Source organism: Lutra lutra, chromosome 15 (genome assembly GCF_902655055.1).
Source record: "Lutra lutra chromosome 15, mLutLut1.2, whole genome shotgun sequence".
Taxonomy (NCBI): Eukaryota; Metazoa; Chordata; class Mammalia; order Carnivora; family Mustelidae; genus Lutra; species Lutra lutra.
The window spans coordinates 22,164,799-22,187,130 of record NC_062292.1 but is presented as its reverse complement, the minus strand read 5'-3'; the positions used below and the strand labels follow the sequence as shown (position 1 = coordinate 22,187,130).

The window sequence follows — 22,332 nt, the reverse complement described above, 5'->3', positions numbered from 1 at the left end:
ATTACTTGTTCAGAGCTATTTCTGCAAGGGTCAATATTCAAGGATCTTAAATCTGAGCTTACACCTCTCCAAGTTCAAGTGGAGTTCAGTAAACAGGATTCTCATCCACTGAACATAATCAAGGATACCAGGCACAGAGAACCAAACTGTGAGTCTGCAGGTAGTCTTCTTGATATAATTTTTAAACTTTTACCTTAAGGCAAAGAATAATGATTTCACTGAGCATGTATATGGTGTGTTCTTTTGAAGTATTTCAAGGTAACATTAAGTAATGACTTACCTAACTATAAAGACAAATTCTGGGTATATTTCCCTCAGAGATTTGCACTAGTCATCTTCACTAATGTAAATTCAGAGTATAACCATAATTTTGAGTCTGATATTCTAGACAATTAAAATAAAACAGGGGAAAGGGAATTAATTGTGGAATTTAAAATTCTTCCTTCTTCCCTTTGAGTGAAGAGAGAATTGAAGGAAAGAAAGGATGATTCCTTGCACTTTGTATTTGAAGATTTAATGCCAAAGCTGTGAAAGGAGTATTACATTCAGTGCTAAAGCAGTCTCAGATTTGGAACCAGGCACTTAACCAATTGTGTGTTCTTGATCTGTTGTTGTTTTTTTAATTTAATAATACATTTTGGGTTTTTTGGGGGGGTGTTTTTCTAAGCTTGAAAGTAGGGATAATAATGTGTGTTTCAAGTTACTTCAAAAATTTAATGGCACAGAAATAATGTTTTTAAAAGAAAAGTACAGGGAGTTTGTTGATATTTAAAAAATTAAATTAAAATTTTCTTTTGATTGATTTTATATTTCTTCTATTTTGCCTCACTGTACAGGTGATTATGATTACTAATAAGCTTTACAGTTTGTATCATGAAAATGAATGAAGTAAAATGCTCCCACTATTTTGGCATGAAATATTTTTATTAACTGCAAAAATAGCTTTAACTATAGCATCCATTTTAAATTATATGTATTTTTGGCCATTATACATGCTACTTAGAATTACCAAACATTAAATCTAGAAAAAAATTTGAGAGATCACCTAACTCCTCATGTCAAATATTTTGCCTAAATATTCTATGTAGAAATTGCATTTGACATTACACAAGTTGCCAAAATATATATGAACCAATTATAAAGTATCTATAGTGAAATTATAACAATAGTTACTAAAATAAATGTATTTATAAGATACAGAGATATTCAAAACAAGATATCTGCTCTGAATTTCCAGCAAAATTCTAACATTTCTATTTGCTTCAAAACAATTAAGAAAATGTCTGTATGTAGTAAGAGTAAACCTGAATAGGTTAATGTCTTTTTCTGTTACTAGGAACAAGAATTCAGTTATAATTTGGAAGCTTACATTTTCCCAGAATATTTGTAACTGATAATAATGGTAGGCAAATAGAAGACTGCCATTTGTTATGCATTCCTGACATACAAATCATTTAAAAGGCTCCTAACATCTTCTACCTGTTCAGTCTCCTTTGTGGAAAAAAAAACAAAACTACTCGAGAAGTGTAGGAGCCAAGAAAATATTATATATGCTCTGTAGTAACTTATATCAAAGTTTCTATCACAGTTCTATGCCAGTTGTTATGGACTTTAGATACTAGGGGGGGTAAATGTAATAAAGGGGTGTTTTCAACAGTATTAAGGGGTGTGTTTTACATGTAAAGGAAAGAAAACTAACATTTGCTTAATGTCAACCATTTGCTCTGCATTAATTTGTTACAGCCATTCTGAGGATGGTGTTTCCCATAATCCATTCATAATTCTGGGGGGTTATTTTTAAAGAAAACTCTCATGATGATGAAAAAAATGTAAAAATTGACTTACCCCAAAATTAACAACTAAAGGTGGCAACAAAAATCCTGAATGTTCTGTCTCCACAAAGTCCTTCTCCATTAAACAATATAAAATTCAGAAAACACATATAAACCATAATGACATAAATACCAAATGGGAAAACAAATTTAAATCACCACCTGTCATTTCCCACTTATGCACATATTTTCAGAAAATATTCTTACTATTGTTTTCAAGCAATTTCATGTACATTTTTTAGTGTGTATTTCATTACTCTAAATTAATTTCACCTTTAGTAATAAATCTCCCCATTCTTAAATGCCTTGTGGCAAACAGACCTTATCAGAAGCAAATCAAAATATTATGATAAAGGGTCTCAGTCAGTAATAAGATAGGAGAATATAAAACAATTTTGAGATAAAGTACAATATATGCATGACTGTGTACACACACCCATTCATACACACAGAGATATTCTTTCCATGGAAGAGATAATTAGGCATAAGCAGTGCATATATGCATGGATTCATAAATAAAATTTATATTAATTTGACATCTAATATTAATTTTAAATGTTTTATTTGAGTATTTTAAATTTTTAATAGTTATCAATTTTGCTCAACATTTATTAAGTTCCTACAACTAAATACTATACATTTTACATAATACATTTCATATCATTTAATTCTCACAGTCTTTTGAAGTAGGCACTATTATTACTCCAATTTTACAAATGAGAAAACTAAAGCACAGAGTTTTATGATTTCCTCAAGGTCACATAGTAATAACTGACAGAGCTAGATTTGAACCCAAGTGTTTATGTGTTTGTTAATAATTATGTTATAATGTCACTTGGAAGTGTTGTAATGCATGATTCCTGCCTACAAGAAGCTTAGCTACTCCTTGGAGGAGAAGACATATATAAATAAATTAGGTGGAGAGTAATTCAAGAAACTAACTGATCTAGTATGAGGTATAAAATTCCCTCTACACTGATGTTGAACCTAAGACCATATGTCAGTCTTACTAAAATCTCCAGTTCTCAAATAAAGGAGTGGGATAGAGAAAGAAGAAATTATGGTGAAATCATTGGAGCTGTCTTTATGATTTGAGAGGTAATGGAGGTCTCCACAAACCTATTAATAATTCCTATGATCTGACATGGTGCTGTCAGACCTATTTGATGTGAAATTCCTGCCACTTTTTTTAATAATAAGGGAAAAGCAAAACTGTTTTCCCCAGGAGTCCATTATGACATTGGGGAAAATAGTTATGGCATAGGTTAAAACATCTGACATCAATATATTAGCACTGGTGAGAACATTAGCCTGGGCTTAGTTGATCAGATTAGTTCACAGTCACCTTGGAAAGCACTGGAGAACACAGACCTAAGGAGATATGTGATTAGAGGTAGAAAAGAGTAGGACATGAAACCCTAAAGGGCTGAGCAGCATACAGTGTGATACCCTTAATAAAGCATGGATCAAGATACAGAATCTTGATTTCTATCAAAATCAGTCGTTACAGAGAGACAAATACCATATGATTTCATTCATATGTGGAATTTAAGAAACAAAACAAACAATCATGGCAGTGGGGAGAGAGGGGCAAACCAAGAGGTAGACTCTATTTTCTTTTGTTTCGTTTTGTTTTGTTTTTAGAGAGAGAAAAAGAAAGTGTGCAATGCATGTGGGAGGTGGGGTCAGGCAAAAGAGGGAGAGAGGGAATTTACAGCAGGTTCCATGACCAGTGCAAAGCCCAGTGAGGGGCTTGGTCTTACAACCCTGAAATCCTGACCTAAGCTACAATCAAGAGTCAGACACTTAACCAACTGAGCCACCCAGGCACTCCAGAAAATAAATTTCTGCCTCAAAAGTCTGTAGTATTTTGTTATAATAGCCTGAGAAGACTAACATACCAGGAAGCTATGTTTACATGTGATTTTTGACAAATAGAAAATTGGTAGACAGTTTAAAAGACTGAAGTGGTAATTTTCAAATACATTCCACACATTGAGAAGATTTTTATACAAAATGGGCCACCTAATAAGAGCACTAAGAAGCAAACAGACTTATTTTAGAAATTGATCTTAAAGATTGCTGAAGCAATAGAACTGTTGCTTTAATTCCATTTAAAAATTCAAATACCATTCTTTGGACATATAATTAATTTTTTAAAAAATTTTATTTAATTATTTGACAGAGAGAGATCACAGGCAGAGAGACAGGCAGAGAGAGAGGGGGGGAAGCAGGCTCCCTGCCAAGCAGAGAGCCCAATCCGGGGCTCAATCCCAGGACCATGAGATCATGACCTGAGCTGAAGGCAGAGGCTTCAACCCACTGAGCCACCCAGGCACCCCTATATAATTAATTTTTAAATGGTTGCTATGAGTCCATGAGTGACATATCTTACTTTGCTGCACAAATCTCCATACAAAACTAAGTAAAATGGTTCCATAAATTTGCATTTTTAGTTTCAGTTTGATAAATAATTGACACATTATTGCATATAAATGATGCAGAGACATAAGACGGACAATAATTTCTCAATCCACATGTATGACTGTCCAAAACTTACAGCAGACAAAGCCATTTTGTCTTTTGTATCAACTTTTCAGTCATTATCAGTCACTTAAAATCTATTTGGATAACTAGAAATAACAGATTTGTGTATTACATTCAGTATAAACTAATGAGGTTTAATCCAAAACAGAGAAATTTATCATTCAAAAAATTACTATCTCAAGGATTTGGGGGACATGGTACCTTGCTGCTCCATTGCTTTTCATATTCTCACCTTTGTTTTAATGCCTATACAAAAAATTGGGTTTGTTTATTTGGTTAGTTTATTCATTCAGCAAGCATTTTATTGAGGTAATGACAGAGTAGAAAAAATAAGGATTTTTGAGATTTGAGAGTCAGAGAAATCCAGATTTAAACTCCGGCCCAATCTACTCTATAGTAGCTCTGTGAGCTTTGGCAAGTCACTGAATCTCCTGAAGCCTGAGAATCCATGTCTGAAAAATGAAGATACTAATTTTGTGAGAATTACAAATAGAATGTATAAAGTACCTGGCACACAGTACATTCTTTAAAAATGGCTGCTATCATTTATGGAGTAGTTGTGTGAAATAATTATAAGAAGACAATGATAAGTAAAAACTTGTTTCTGTCCTCAGAAAAACTTAGAGTTGTGGGGAAAAAGGAATGTAGAAATAAGTCCTATAAAATTGTTGTGGATGCTAGGGGAAAAGTCAGTCTAGGGCACAGTGATGAGATGACCCCAGTCTTTGCAAATCTACTGGTAAACTACAACAGTTAGTATTGAAAGCAAAGCTCTTCTCCTGTGCACTGAGAATGTACAAGTCAATTTTAAACTATATATTCTGATTAGGTCAAATAAACAGATTTAATATGGTAACAGATGTCATCATCACAATATCATGTGAACAAGGGTAATAACGATAATGAAATATTTCAGGGGTGGATTTGGGGTTTTTAAAGAGTATTTTTAAAACTAATGTTTAAGAATTAGTCTAATGTTAATGTAGTTAACTAATGTTTCGTTATAAATAATGTTAAACTAATGTTTAAGAATTTTATCACTTCCGGGGCACCTGGGTGGCTCAGTGGGTTAAGCCTCTGCCTTCAGCTCAGGTCATGATCTCAGGGTCCCGGGATCGAGCCCGGCATCGGGTTCTCTGCTTAGCGGGGAGCCTGCTTCCTCCTCTCTCTCTCTGCTTGCCTCTCTGCCTACTTGTGATCTCTGTCAAATAAATAAATAAAATCTTAAAAAAAAAAAAAAAGAATTTTATCACTTCCTTTCTATTCTAGAACATCGCCCTTATGTGTGAAACAAAAATTACAAGTAGAATCATTTAAAATTGTCTCATTTTATTTCTTAGTAATTAAAAACCATGGTTGGGAGGTGTTAGAGTTTTAAGGGCGAAGTTTGAGAAATGTTATCCCATATCAGCTATTATTTTATTTATTTTTTTAAAAGATTTTATTTATTTATTTGACAGATAGAGATCACAAGTAGGCAGAGAGAGAAAGGAGGAAGCAGGCTCCCTGCTGAGCAGAGAGCCCGATGTGGGGCTCAATTCTAGGACCCTGAGATCATGACCCGAACCGAAGGCAGAGGCTTTAACCCACTGAGCCACCAGGCGCCCCTCAGCTATTATTTTAAATTACTACTAAAACCCAACACTAAGAGGAAAATAAAACCCTAACCTGGTAGAATTACATTTTAATTTTTTAAACAGTATGTATCATAAACATTAACTTTTTACTTTTGCTTTTATTTTTTTTTAAGATTTTATTCATTTATTTGAAAGAGTGATCACAAGTAGGCAGAGAGGCAGGCAGAGAGAGAGAGGGGGAAGCGGGCTCCCCGCTGAGCAGAGAGCCTGATGCAGGGCTCTATCCCAGGACCCTGAGATCATGACCTGAGTCAAAGACAGAGGCTTAACCCACTGAGCCACCCAGGCGCCCCTACTTTTGCTTTTAAGGAGTTTTTTAGTAACCCTTTAAATGAATGATATTCTGTCAAAAATCTAATTTTTACTTAACAGAAATCTTATTAACTGGAAGAGTATTATAACTGTCTAAAATCAAGAAGGAATAACAGCAAATATTTTTAAAATACGTAAGTTGGAAAATACAATAACTGCTGAGCCAGAGTAATTCTTGGTGGAGTTTTCTATCTTCTTGTCCTTCACCAGTTTCCAAGCACACACAGTTGTGTTTATTATCACCTAAAGTCTTTAATAATCCTATTGTTATTTTAAATCCTTTAACTTAAAGCAGGCATGGAATTTTTAAACTACTAATAATATCATTGCAAACCAAATGTTAATCATAGTTTTAAAATGACCATTAACACTATATATACAAACACTAAAGATATATTCTTTATTTTATTTTACAGACTCACACAGCATTTATCTGTGTCTGGATCTAAGTACCTTCCAAATACTAATTCAATTAATTTTAGGATACTAATGCTAATTTTTAAAAAGATAATTATTTGAGAAAATCTGAAAACACCAGAGTAGAGGTGATGACAGGGGATATTAATAGATCAAAAACTCCAATGGCTAATCATACTCAACTTGTGTTTTCTTCCACAGAATTTTCAGCAAATATGCCTCATATTTCAATATGTGTCTTCTGATTTGTTTTTCTCTTGATTGGTTCCCTAGCATTAAACAGCAATAAATTTCACCAGTCTTTTTACTCTAACTCAAATGAAGGCATAGGTAAAGATGGACTGTCTTTCACTAAATAGACAACCCAGCTGACTTAAGTCTTAGTGAGTGCCAGACTAGAGTTTTGTTCTTCATGTAACTCATGAATTCATTCATGTAATTCATAGCCCAGGAAAATCAATGAATCAGGTTTTCCCTAAATAATGGGAAGGCCTTTTCAGTAAGGGGATTCTTTGAAATTGGCGAAAGTCTTTTTGAAAAATGGAAGTTTTCTCTACTAGATTGCAAACTAGGGTGGCAAGAAGGAAGCTATGCTTCTTTTTCTTCAACATTTGAAATAAAATAATTTTTAGATACTCTTAATGTACTTGCTGTAATGTATTTATTATATTTATTGTGAATAGTAGCTACTCCAAATTAACTCTCTACTCTCGCAAAAAAAAAAAAAAAAGTTGGCTTGTGTCTCTACTTTTCTGGGGACTAAACAGCTACCAAAGTTACTAAAAGTTTCCACTACTTTGTTCTGTAGTGTTCTTTTGAAGCAAACTAATAATGTTCATGTTTCTGAGATATAAAATTTTTTTAAGTAATTGTAATTAATTAGCTTTATAAAAAAAATATAATGCTTGTTTATTTACTTTAAAGTAGGCTCTATACCCAATGTAGGGCTTGAACTCATGACCCTGAGATCGAGTCACATACTTGGAGCACCTGGGTGGTAGAGCTGGTTAAGGGCCCGACTCTGGGTTTTAACTCAGGAGGTGATCTCAGGATCACGAAATCAAGTCCCATGTTGGGCTCCATGCTCAGTGCAGAGTCTGCCTAATACTCTCTCTCCCTCTTCTCCTTCCCTCCCCCACCAAAAAAAGAGAGAGTTGCATGCTGTGCTTACTGAACCAGCCAGGCACCCCTTACATAGTTTTTTGTTTTTTTTTAAGATTTTATTTATTTGAGAGAGAGAGTGAATGAGAGACACTCACAAAGAGAAAGAGAGAGAGAGCATGAGCTTCCAGAGGGGCAGAGGGAGAGGGAAAAGCAGACTCCCTGCTGAGCAGGGATACCGATGAAGGGCTGGACCCCAGAGCCCTGGGACCATGACCTGAGCCAAAGGCAGATGCCCAACCAACTGAGCCACCCAGGTACCCCATAAGTAGCTTCTTTTAACCAACATTTATTTATTTCTATTTTCCCTTCTTTTCATTTTCATTTATTCTTTTTCATTAGTAAATCCATTCAACTTTAATATTCTTTGTTACAGGGGCACCTGAGTGGCTCAGTGGGTTGGGCTTCTGCCTTCAGCTCGGGTCATGATCTCGGGGTCCTGGGATCAAGCCCCACATCAGGCTCTCTGCTCAGCGGGGAGCCTGCCTCCCCCTCTCTCTCTGCCTGCCTTTCTGCATAGTTGTGATCTCTGTGTGTCAAATAAATAAATAAAACCTTTTAACAAATATTCTTTATTACATTTATAGTTACATAAATGTGTAATAAATAGGCATTTCCTTGACAGATTTTTTAAATGGCTCAAACCATTTATTTTGTTTATATTCCCTCTTTTACATGAACATGAGAAAGATACATGATTTAAAATCTATATCTACAGTCTCCAAGAGCTCCTGACAGTCTTTTCTTAAAAGCCTCTTCTTGTTCAGTTGGGTAAAATCAATTTGGCAAGGATTTTTGACAACCAATGATTCTGAGTAGGGACTATAATGATGGAAACAATAAACTTATGAGACCATAAAATTATGCTGGGAGCAGATGTCAAAGCAAAGAAGGAATGAAGACAAAGAACTCTGGTTTACCATTCCATACCTTGGGAAAGCACTAAATGAACCAAGTCCAGGCATAAATCAATAAAAAACTAAGATGGGAATAAAAGCATAAGTTGGATCACATCATTGCTTAAAACTGACTTTGAAAGAAAGAGGCAAAGGGGAGAAGGTAGAGGAAGCTTTCTTCAGTAAAGAGATGGTACATCCACTGTTAGTATAACCTCCCCGATGTGGAAATTTCAAGAAAATTACAACTATATGGACCCCTTAGGGAATGTGTTAGTTGTATAATAATAGAGTTTTCCAAATGATGGAAAGATAATTAAGTGAAGAAGTTATACTTATGTAAATGAAGAATAAATAGGTTCTATATCATGGCATCAAGGAGTTTTTTATGAATAAAATTCCATGTGCTTTTGGTAGATATTGTGACATATTTTAGTCAAAATTCTATAGGTATAGTTACTAATTGTTATCATTTTCTTGGTGGGTAACATCACCAAAACTTGCTTAATGGTATGGAGAGATGTTCTGGTGTTAGTTTTTGAATAGCATTGTTCCTTAGATTGTTACTCTTTAATACCAATTCGGAAGTAGGACTTCTTAAACTGTATTGACAAAAATGACTCTTACAATATGTTAACTTTCATAAGAGTGTAATGACTTAAGATCTAGCTCTAAAATTAAATCTAGGTTCAAATCCTTGCTCTACCATTTATTATGTGATCATGGACAGATAAACTCTCTGTGCTTCAGCTTCCTCAGTTGTGAAATGGTGTTAATAATTGTCCCTGTCACATATAGCTACATGAGAATTAAATGATTTTTGACACATAAATTAATTAGAACAATGTCTGGCACAAAGTAAGTATTCATAGTAAATATATAATAATTATTAATTTAAAAATTATGTTATATAAAATATTGGGATATAATTGTATGATATTTGGTAACAAAATTAAAAAACAATAAATAATGTTCATTAAGTACATAGACTTAAACTGAAGGCTTTTTAAGTAAAAACAAACTACAAATTATGTAAAATCTTTAGGTCAAAATATCTTTAACTATACAAACATTAAATTAATGTTCTTTTACAAGGAGACAGAAGCATACTAAACATACTAAAATTTATTAGTGAGAACTCCTAGTTCAGCATGGACACTAGCAGCAAGAGAATAATAGGATATAAATATATATATCCTAGCATTCATCTGTTGTTCACCCTATAGATTATATCAAATCTTTGCTCATGCTTTAGATTTGTTCTTTGTTTATTTATAGATTATCTCTTTGTTTATGCTATAGATTATATCAAATCCAAACCCTAAAATGGAAGAAGCCAAAAGCCAAAGTTTGGAGGAAGACTTTGAAGGACAGGCCACACATACAGGTAAAGCAAATCCAGAAGAAAAAAAATTACTAAGTTAAAATTAAATGTGGATATCTCTAATGTTCTATATCTCTAATGCTTTGATGGAATCATTTAAAAATATTTGAGTGGGAAAATTAATGTGAAATCAAATACTCTTAGAGTAGTTTTATTTAGATGTCAAATAATGAGAAAAACACTAAATATTGAGAATTTCTTACTACACAATTATCATAAGGCCTCTTCTACACTATAATTAAGCTCTTTCCTCTCTAATTTCCCCCACTGTGAACTTTCCTTGCAATTGTAAGCAGTACTAGACCAAAAGGTACATAGTTTTTTATTTTAATTTTTTGTATATGAAAAAAATAAAGAAATGATAAAACATTCTTAAATCAAATGGATTTCAGTATTCCTCTAGAAAACCTAAGACTTCAACTCATTTCATCCAGAGCCTCTTTTCCTAATTTGTTAAATTGTATGGGACTGTATATATACTCAGACCCTTGGAACAGCCCAGTTGGAAATCAGCTTGACCCAATTCAGAGAGAACCCGTGTGCTCAGCTCTTAACAGGGCAATATTAGAAACCCACAATCTGCCAAAGCAACCTCCACTTGCCCTAGCAATGGGACAGGCCACACAGTGTCTAGGACTGATGGCTCCATGAGGAATCGGATCCTGTGCTTTTGCTGCAGTGGAAGACTGCCTGCATTAGCCGTGCATTTCAGGAGCGCACACGCGTACTGTGGCATATAGTCAACATGGAAGTAGACCAGCTCTGCTGATTTGAAATTTAGATTTTTTTAATTATGTACTGGGGACAGGTTTTTGTCGCTTTACATTGCTTCCTAGTTTACAGCATGATGCAAATGATTTTCTAACTTGGTGTTAGGAGAAATTATTTTCCATCTTTAACCTCTTAGTTGTCTAAGAGTTAAATATTACTGAATTTCAGACGTTCAAATTGATCATCACAAATCCTTTAAAACAGTTATCTAAAAGAAACCAAAAAATCCTGCCGCCTTTGGGGAAGAGGGGAGGAAGGAAAACGGAACAAGTTGTGTTTGTGTTAGCATGTGGGTGATGTAAACTTCAAATCGGGAGATGCTCCGACCCCCACTCCCACATAAGCATTCAATCAGTGTAACTTGCAAAACGCATAAACATCCGACAGTTTGAATTTATAGTGTTGATGGAAGAAATCATTTTTAATGTGTACTGTAAAACTTGAAATACTCAGGAGCTGAGTGAATATGTTTGTTGCTACTTAAAATCCCCACCTGTTAGTCCCAGTAGTTTTGTTTTAACATGGTCTTTTTCAACTTTGTTTCCTGTTTAACTACAGACGACTTCTGTTGTAGACTCACAGTTTAACTGTTGTATTATAACAGTATTACATGTCAACAGTGTGGTTATGACCTTTATTTATATAAAAACCAAATATTTAGTCAGTTTACCATGTCTTAATTTAATCTTCGATTTTTAAGTGCTTAAATGAGTACTATATTGCAATAAAAATGTAGTGATATAATTAACCAGCCATTAAAAATTTTCTATTACAGATAAAAAAAAAACTAGAAGGTATCATGCTTAGCAAAATAAGTCAATCGGAGAAAGACAACTATCATATGATCTCCCTGATATGAGGAAGTGGAGATGCAACATGGGGGGTTAAGGGGGATAGGAGAAGAATAAATGAAACAAGATGGGATTGGGAGGGAGACAAACCATAAGTGACTCTTAATCTCACAAAAAACTGAGGGTTGCTGGGGCTACCGGGGTTGGGAGAAGGGGGGTGGGGTTATGGACATTGGGGAGCGTATGTGTTATGGTGAGTGCTGTGAAGTGTGTAAACCTGGCGATTATGCCAGGTTTATATGCCAGTATATATGCCACTATTAAGAGTTTAAAAATCAAATACCGTGTCAGTTTAAAAGTTCAGTTTGGGGCGCCTGGGTGGCTCAGTGGGTTAAGCCGCTGCCTTCGGCTCAGGTCATGATCTCAGGGTCCTGGGATCGAGTCCTGCGTCGGGCTCTCTGCTCAGCGGGGAGCCTGCTTCCCTCTTTCTCTCTCTCTCTCTGCCTGCCTCTCCATCTACTTGTGATCTCTCTGTCAAATAAATAAATAAAATCTTTAAAAAAAATAAAAAAATAAAAGTTCAGTTTGTACCTCTTAAGCTTCTTCGCTTATTTTGTATACCTTCAACTAGTATAATATTGTATATCAACTCTACTTCAGATAAAAAATAAATAACACTTAAAAATAAATAAAAATAACAGGTTAGGGTTTTAACTCTATTGCATCTTATTAAACTAATATTTTCCTCTCTCTTTTAATAATATGAAATGGAGCCTTTAAATTTAGTCAGAGAGTTGAATGAGTTCACATGAGTACAAGACAAAATGCATGAGAATTCATTTTATTATTTTATTTTATTTTATCATTTATTTAAGAGAGAGAGAGTGAACACGAGTGGGGGTAGAGGCAGAGGGAGAGGGACAAGCAGACTCCCAGCTGGATGGGAAGCCCCACCTGGACTTGATCCCAGGACCTGAAGATCATGACCTGAGCTGAAGGCAGATGCTGAACTGACTGAGCCCCTCAGGTATCCTAGGAATTCATTTTTTAACAACAATATGAAGAGTACCTTTCTAAGTATGATAGAACCAAGAAACCATAGAGGAAGACTGATACATTTAGCTATAAAAATGAGGGAAGGAGGGAAGAAAGGAAAGAAATGTCTGCTATTTAATAGGTCATCAGTAGCAAATTTCAAAAAACATTTGACAAAATGGGGGAAACTAGCTGCAATTCAATTGACAAAGGGTTAATTTCCTAATAAATACTGAAAGCACCTACAAATCAATAAGAAAAATAACAACAATCAAGTGGAGAAATAAGCAAAAGATAGGCCAGACAATAGAAAAAATAGCCCTTATGAAGTTAGTACTATTGTGAGATATGGTTTTTTTCCACACTGCTTGTAAAAGTAAAAAGTTCATAAGACACTTTGAGAAGAGGCATACCCATACATTACTGGTAGGAGTGTAAACTTAGTACAACCTCCTTAAGAGTAGTTTAGCAATATCAGAATTAGAAATATACATGCTTTTTGACCAAGCAATTTTACTACAACAGCCTATAGATAGACCTGCATGGATTGAAAAATAAAAAATGGATGTGCAAGGTTCTTCACTCAGGATTACATATTACAGAAAAAATGGGGAGGAAACAATATACATCAACAAGAAACTTTTTAAAGCAAATGAATATCTAACAATGGAATACTATGTCTCCATTTTTTTAAAAGAATCTCTTTATGTATGTATATGAAAAAATCTCTGAGCTATATTATGAATTAAGAAAAGCAAGGTAAGAAAAAGCATCTGTAATATACTACCACTTGTAAAAAAGAGGAGAAAACAGATTTTCTACACATATAAACACATGCTATACACATGCATATTTTGCATATACAGAAAATATATCTTAAAGATGAATACAAGTGAACAGCAAACAATGATTGACTATAAGTTTAATATAAGTAACTTTATATTAAAAACATATATTATCTTTGGGGTAGATACCCAGTAGTGCAATTGCAGGGTCATAGGGAAGCTCTATTTTTAATTTCTTAAGGAATCTCCACACTGTTCTCCAAAGTGGCTGCACCAACTTACATTCCCACCAACAGTGTAAGAGGGTTCCCCTTTCTCCACATCCTCTCCAACACACGTTGTTTCCTGTCTCGGAAATTTTGGCCATTCTAACTGGTGTAACATGGTATCTCAATGTGGTTTTAACTTGAATCTCCCTGATGGCTAGTGATGATGAACATTTTTTCATGTGCCTGATAGCATATTTGTATGTCTTCATTGGAGAAGTGTCTGTTCATGTCTTCTGCCCATTTTTTGACATGATTATCTGTTTTGTGTGTGTTGAGTTTGAGAAGTTCTTTATAGATCCTGGATATCAGCCTTTTGTCTGTACTGTCATTTGCAAACATCTTCTCCCATTCCGTGGGTTGCCTCTTTGTTTTGTTGACTGTTTCCTTTGCTGTGCAGAAGCTTTTGATCTTGATGAAGTCCCAAAAGTTCATTTTCACTTTTGTTTCCTTTGCCTTTGGAGACATATATTGAAAGAAATTGCTGTGGCTGATATCGAAGAGGTTACTGCCCATGTTCTCCTCTAGGATTCTGATGGATTCCTGTCTCACGTTGAGGTCTTTTATCCATTTTGAGTTTATCTTTGTGTATGGTGTGAGAGAACAGTCGAGTTTCATTCTTCTGCATATAGCTGTCCAATTTTCCCAGCACCATTTATTGAAGAGACTGTCTTTTTTCCAGTGTATATTTTTTCCTGCTTTGTCGAAGATGAGTTGACCATAGAGTTGAGGGTCCATATCTGGGCTCTCTACTCTGTTCCACTGGTCTATGTGTCTGTTTTTATGCCAGTACCATGCTCTCTTGGTGATCACAGCTTTGAAGTAAAGCTTGAAATCTGGTAGCATGATGCCGCCAGTTTTGTTTTTCTTTTTCAACATTTCCTTAGCAATTCTGGGTCTCTTCTGATTCCATACAAATTTTAGGATTATTTGCTCAGCTATTTTGGAAAATACTGGTGGGATTTTGATCAGAATGGCATTAAAAATATAGATTGCTCTAGGCAGTATGGACATTTTAACAATGTTTATTCTTCCGATCCAAGAGCATACAGATACAGATGTAGTGAAAAGAAGGGCCATCTGTACCCCAATGTTCATAGCAGCAATGGCCACGGTCACCAAACTGTGGAAAGAACCAAGATGCCCTTCAAAGGACAAATGGATAAGGAAGATGTGGTCCATATACACTACGGAGTATGATGCTTCCATCAGAAAAGATGAATACCCAACTTTTGTATCAACATGGATGGGACTGGAAGAGATTATGCTGAGTGAAATAAGTCAAGCAGAGAGAGTCAATAATCATATGGTTTCACTTATTTGTGGAGCATAACAAGTAACATGGAGGACATGGGGAGATGGAGAGGAGAAGGGAGTTGAGGGAAATTGGAAGGGGAGATGAACCATGAGAGACTATGGACTCTGAAAAACAATCTGAGGGTTTTGAAGGGGCGGGGGGTTGGGAGGGTGGGGGAGCCTGGAGGGCACGTGTTGCATGGAGCACTGGGTGTGGTGCATAAACAATGAATTGTTACACTGAAAAGAAATTAAATTTTAAAAAAAGAAAAAAATATATATAATATAAATTAAGAAATTATTAAGAAATATGTGGAAGAAAGAGAATACATCCACACATATAATACTAAAGGTATAGATATGGCTAATCTTTAGTGAAGGATATTTAAAACTCCATTTTTCCAAGAATTTTGACCTTCCAATCAATTTTATTATTTACCAGGACAACTGAACATCTGAATTCTAGTTGGATCATCCTTGAATTAATTAATTTTTCCTAAATCTGCAAATCCCTTCCTCTCCTTTGTAAAAGGTTCTTAGAATCTTAAAAGGAATTGGGTGATTATGTAATAATTTTCTTAAAGCCTTTTTAGTTCTGTTAATTGAAGTCAGGTCTTCACTCACTGGTTGTTTCATATGTGCTATTGTTGTTTTCTGGATCTTGATATCACTTCAGTTTGTTTCCCTGATAATCCTAGTGTCCCTATTGATAGTGTGGTGCCAATTCTAGATTATTGCTGAAGCTTCCTTCTTATTTAATAAAAGTGTTATTTTTCTAAAATTCTAATTCCCCTGCATATTCTAAATTTTTAATATCTTTACCCCCAAATTTTGCCAATAGCTGAAAGTACATAATTTGTATTTTCATTAATGTAGATGTTTCAGAGAAATTCTTAGTCAAAACCTATCTAACAAGATTAACATGGGAAAACATTTTTATGAGCAGGAAAGTCAGGCATTTCTAGCCCAAGCAAGGTTTTTTAAATTGATACAGAGGATGACAAATCTATTCCAATGGTGATACTTATACAAAATTCAATTGTATAAATAGTTGTTTTGAAAATGAAGAGGGAAACTATTTGTTTTTTCTTTTATTCCAGGACCCAAAGGAGTAATAAATGACTGGAGAAAGTTTAAATTAGAGAGTGAAGACAGAGATTCAATTCCACCTAGCAAGAAGGAGATTCTCAGACAAATGTCTTCTCCTCACGATAGAAATAACAAAGACTTAAAAGAAAGATTCAGCAGAAAGGTAAGGAAAAATCAGTAGTTATAACTTACAATGTGTTTTCAGTCTAAATGACTGTAAAGAATCACTTTAGAGATATAAAATAGATATATTTCAAAAATATTTATTATGATAGTTTATGTTGGCCAACCCCCGCCCCCCAAAAAAAACCCCAGAAATGAAGTAAATGCCTGTGAAGGTATTCCATGTTTAAAAATATATATATAGGAGCTCTTAAAAGAATGAGTTACAAATACATGAGCTGACTTACAGGCAGTTCTATAATATGAGAAAGCAAGATACACAGTATTTTAAGTTATATGATTATTTCATTCTCTAGAGCAAAGGGGAAAAACACATCACTGTATATATTTTTACACTTATAGAATTACATGAACAGTATATAGAAAAGTATGGGGGGAAAAAAAGTATGGAAAGACATTCACCAACCTGATAATATTGGTTATTTAGAAGGGTGGAATTGGTTGAGAGATCTCAACTTCCTTTTCCAAATAGGAGAAAGAAGGTAAGCAGAATAAGCCACATTTTTTTTTAAGGTATCAAGATATTTTTAAAGCAGAATTTTTTTAAAAATCTCACTTATTGTTATATAATGTGTATGTCCATGTGCTATGTCAAAATATGTTAATGGAGATTATCTCAGAGTATTAGAGTGGTGAATTTCACTATTTATTACTTCCTGCTTTTAGCTTTTAGTGTTTTTTGAATCCTTATAATTAGCATGCATTATTTATATAACAATAATAACAACAATCATATTTTTAAAAAAGATTTTATTTATTTATTTAACAGGGAGAGAGATCACAAGTAGACAGAGAGGCAGGCACAAAGAGAGGGGTAGCAGACTTCCTGCTAAGCAGAGAGACTGAAGCAGGGCTCAATCCTAGGACCCTGAGACCATAACCTGAGCTGAAGGCAGAGGCTTAACCCAATGAGTCACCCAGGCACCCCAACATCAATTGTATTAATTTAAAACCCATTAAGTGACTTCCATTGGGGAATAAATCACGTTAGTGGGTTATATATCTCCAAACCAATCTATATGAGTTGTATATTGATTCTCAACAGACAGACTACATTGGAAACATACTTGGTTCTAGGCTTCTGGCCATTGAAAAATCTTCAAGTCTAAGAATTTGTTTCCAGGGTGCCTGGGTGGTTCCGTGGATTAAGCCTCTGCCTTCAGCTCAGGTCGTGATCTCAGGGTCGTGGGATCGAGTCCTGCATTGGGCTGTCTGCTTGGCAGGGAGCCTGCTTCCTCCTCTCTCTCTCTGCCTGCCTCTCTGCCTACTTGTAATCTCTCTCTGTCAAACAAATAAATAAAATCTTAAAAAAAAAAAGAGTTAAAAAAAAAAAAGAATTTGTTTCCAGATTTGGGTTCCTTCACAGACACACTACGTGATACAGTTGAGTCAATTAACTTTTCCCATCTGAAGAATTGCAACAACACATCCTCTCTTTGTTTTGAAAAGATGTGAAGAGAAAATAAACATGAAAGTATTCGAAATATGTAAAATGCCCTACAAATGAGAGACATTATGATTATTGAAAGTGTTGCACAGGTTAAGCTTGAGAAATGTATCTGAATGCCTAAACACCTGATTGGAACAAGATCTCACAAACGCATACATAAATCAGTATTACAATACTGATACAATATTTTTATGTTCAGTCTGTTAAATTAACAGTACTATGGTAGTCTGTTAAATTAACAGCACTATGGTAGCAACTTAAAAGTTATATAAAGCATCTAATTTTTTTAGAGTTAAAAAAATAAAATTGAGAATTATCTTAAAGCGAAAAAGTAATAGGACAGGAAAAAGAACGAGAAGCAAATACAAAAGGCAGAAATGAGAAGGAATTAATGAAAGAACAAGATATTTCTACTTATCCTGAATCTTAGTATCATCTATAAAATGAGAGTAATAATACCTACCTCATAGTTTCATTGTGAGATTTGAGTAAGATAACCTATGCAAAGTGCCTAAAACATATTAGATTTTCCACAAATACTTGTTTCTTGTCTTCTCAATTCTCCTCCACTTTAAAAATTATCAGCAGTTGCTATTTGAGATGCTGCTTGATGGCAAAGCAGCAGCAGAGAATCCCCTTGAGAGCCATCCAACTTCTATGGTCCTGGTGGCACCACGTCTCTCAATCACACAATCTCCCACATACGTATATATGTATATATGTATTTTGGTGGAGGAGGAGACTGTTTAACATTCTATGGAATAAGTTAATAATGGTGTAGCTATTTAAAAAGGCTCTGCAGTGGAAAGTAGCTGTGTTGGAAGACAGAAGTTAAGTCTTTTCTCACTTTAGCCTAAACCAGTAGATAAGAATTACCTTCAGGCAATTTAAAGCTCATTTAAAGATGGCTCACTCAGGGGCGCCTGGGTGGCTCAGTGGGTTAAGCCGCTGCCTTCGGCTCAGGTCATGATCTCAGGGTCCTGGGATCGAGTCCCGCATCGGGCTCTCTGCTCAGTGAGAAGCCTGCTTCCCTCTCTCTCTCTCTCTGCCTTCCTCTCCGTCTACTTGTGATCTCTCTCTGTCAAATAAATAAATAAAATCTTAAAAAAAAAAAAAAAAGATGGCTCACTCAGCCTCATACATACAAGCTTTAATTCAGTAGGTCCTGGGTGGTGCTCCAAAATTTGCTTTTACCAGAATTTCTCAGGTGCTGCTGACCCAGCAACAACCTCTTGAATGATCTGATGAACTCCAAATAATAGTAAAATCTTTCTTGCCTGAATTCCATCCCATATATTCCAAAAAGTCAGTAAGTGATAAGACATAGTTTTTTAAGGATATAATTTTTTAAAGAACTTTTGTGGAGGAGACATTATTATCTAAAGGCATTTGTTAGGAGTACATTTAAATTGTGTGTGTATACCTTTTTATTTTTTATGAAAGCCACTCCAGAGTAGACCCTAGTGGAATTTTTTCACCCAAAGTGATGGGTAGCTAAGTGGCATATTTTTTTTCACAGAGATTGTAACCATCTCATGGCTCAACCACATTCAACAATATTTAGCCATGCATTTAATCAAGCAAAAATTACTGAGTTCCTATTATGTGCCAGATGCTACAGCAGATAATGAGGAGAGATGAATGATACAAAATTCCTGCCCCATGGGACATATCAGTTATAAAAACTATTATGAAATAAATAAGTACATGACATAATGTCAGGTAGTATTTGTTGCTATGAAGAAAAATAAACCAATATTAGGAATAGAAAGCATGGTGTGAGAACTTTTTGAGGTAGTATAATCAAAGAAGGTAACATTTGAACAAAGGCTTGAAAGTAGTGAAGGAGGAAAAGGCTTTCACACCAGGAGTGAAATAGGGTAGTGGGGAGAAAACAGTAAATGCAAACTCTTTGAGTTGAGAATGGGTTTGGTATGTCTAAAAATTATAAATTTCTGGGGGCACCTATGTGGCTCAGGTCATGATTCCAGGGTCCTGGGATGGAGCCCTGCAGAAGGCTCCTGCTCAGCAGGAAGCCTGTTTCTCCCTCTCCCTCTGCCCCTCCCCCCTACTAGTGCACACACATGCTCTCTCTCTCAAATAAATAAATAAAATCTTTTTAAAAATGTAAAAAAAGAATATAAATTTCTGACCAAATTATCTCAATCATTTCTTTTGTCTATTTCTAGATGAGCATTCAAGAATATGAATTAATTCACCAAGACAAAGAAGATGAAAATTGTCTTCGTAAATACCGTAGACAGTGTATGCAGGATATGCACCAGAAGCTGAGTTTTGGGCCTAGATATGGGTTTGTGTATGAGCTGGAAACTGGGGAGCAGTTCCTGGAAACCATTGGAAAGGAGCAGAAAATCACCACAATTGTTGTTCATATTTATGAAGATGGTATTAAGGGTTGTGATGCTCTAAACAGTAGCTTTACATGCCTTGCAGCTGAATACCCTATGGTCAAGTTTTGTAAAATAAAAGCTTCTAATACAGGTGCTGGGGATCGCTTTTCCTCAGAGGTACTCCCCACACTGCTTGTCTACAAAGGTGGGGAACTCATAAGCAATTTTATCAGTGTTACAGAACAATTTGCTGAAGAATTTTTTTCTGGGGATGTGGAGTCTTTCCTAAATGAATATGGATTACTACCTGAAAGAGAGATACATGCCCTAGATCAGACCAACATGGAAGAAGATACTGAATAAAGAGTCATTATGTCAACATCTCATATTTCTCCAAGTTGAACATTGATTTCCGTAGTATCCATATTCCTTTAGAGAACACAAAGTATGCCTGTGGCTATTTTTAATTTGTAAGAAAAAAAAAGATTGACACTAAAATTATTTGATTGGCATTTCTTATTTACTTAAATGAATAGAAGGCTTTACTACAAAATATTGTAGTCTTCAGTAACATGTTAGTAGTCAAAGAGGATATAGATAATATTTTGTGGATATTGTGATGGTTTTCAAAAATCCCTTTCAAATTATGTGTTGGCTTTTTTACTCCTTTTCTTTTCCTCAGTATTATTATTTGGACTTTTAAAATCATATTATCAACCATAATTTTGCTCATGTGATAAGAATAAAGTTTCATGAGGAAATAAGTTTTCTATTTGAATTCTGTTCTTTCTCAAGTACTATATTATCAGGGCCCTAAAAACATTATACAACCCAAAATATTTTAAAAAATTATTCAGTAAGGTATTTTACTATATATATATATATATATATATATATATATATGAAACTTAGAAACTTTGTGTCACATTAAAGTTATAAAAAAAGGTAGTTTTTTTAAAAAAATGCAACTTCAGAAGTTAACCATATTTAGGAAAAAAAAGGTTTTCGTCTATGGACAAAAGAATATTTAGTAGTGACATAATTACAACTATCATTTTTATTGTCTATTATGGGCCAGGATCTTATACATACAAAGTATAATTTTTGACCACAATTCCATGAGTAGATATCCACAAGTGGATAGCATCATTTATAAATGATGAAACTGAAATTCGAGAAGTTTCCCTTGAAATTCGAATGTTTCCCTTGAAAACACTGGGACAATTTTCCTCCTACGTGAACAAATGGAAATGCAAAACAAAATATAATTTGAAAAATGTTTTTTAATGCATCATGAATGAACTGCAGAGCAAGATAAAAGAAACTTCTAGGGGTCTGAATCATAGTGTAAAATAATGGTGAGTGAGAGCTGAAGCACTATGGTCTATATTTGGAGACATGGTGCTTGATAAATCCCCCAAAACTGGCTCCCGGTGGGAAGTCTGCTTAAAATAGATTTCCCTGAGGCACCTGGGTGGCTCAGTCAGTTAAGCAACTGCCTTCAGCTCCCGTCATGATCCTGGAGTCCTGGGATTGAGCCCCCCATCAGGATTCCTGCTCAGGAGGGAATTCTGCTTCTCTCCCTCCCTCAGCTCATGCCCTCTCTCCCCCTTACTCTCACTCTTTCAAATAAATAAATAAAATCTTAAAAAAAAACCACCCAGATTTGTTTATTTTCCCCCTGGCAGATGAATGTTCAAATCAGACATTTGTCACAAGTTGTAGTCTCCACTATACTAAATGAAGATTTTGTATCTTCTCTTTCCTTAAATTTTTCATACCCTTTTCCCCCAGTCCAAGCACTTCACCTTCCTCATACTTCATTGAGAAAATATAAATCATTTTTTAAAAGATTTTATTTATTTATTTGAAAGAGAGAAATACAAGCAGGCAGAGAAGCAAGCAGGAGGGAGAAGCAGGCTCCCCATGGAGCAGGAAGCCTGATGAGGGGTTCTATCCCAGGACCCTGGGATCATGACCCAAGTTGAAGGCAGATGCTCAACCAACTGAGACACCCAGTTGCCCCGAGAAAATAGAAGTTATAAGACAGGCCCTGCCTCACCTTTCCATCACCAGTCTAAAATATGCAACTCCATATTCCAAGACGGCAGAGGAGTAGGAGACCTTAG

General features: G+C 35.0%; 1 protein-coding gene across 1 annotated transcript; it reads left to right on the top strand.

Annotated features, from left to right (window-relative positions):
* Positions 1-10,110: 10,110 nt before the first annotated feature.
* PDC (phosducin) lies at positions 10,111-20,566 on the top strand. Its single transcript, XM_047704877.1, has 3 exons — positions 10,111-10,189; positions 16,231-16,382; positions 20,042-20,566. Exons 1-3 carry the CDS (start codon positions 10,129-10,131, stop codon positions 20,564-20,566), a joined length of 738 nt encoding a protein of 245 aa, XP_047560833.1. The 5' UTR covers positions 10,111-10,128.
* Positions 20,567-22,332: the final 1,766 nt, after the last annotated feature.

What these genes read in the sequence shown, in the direction of transcription:
- PDC (XM_047704877.1), top strand. Translation starts at nt 10,129, where the DNA reads ATGGAAGAAGCCAAAAGCCAAAGTTTGGAGGAAGACTTTGAAGGACAG. An exon ending in AGGACAGGCCACACATACAG is followed by an intron (nt 10,190 to 16,230) that starts GTAAAGCAAATC and finishes CTTTTATTCCAG; the next exon opens with GACCCAAAGGAGTAATAAAT. An exon ending in AAGAAAGATTCAGCAGAAAG is followed by an intron (nt 16,383 to 20,041) that starts GTAAGGAAAAAT and finishes GTCTATTTCTAG; the next exon opens with ATGAGCATTCAAGAATATGA.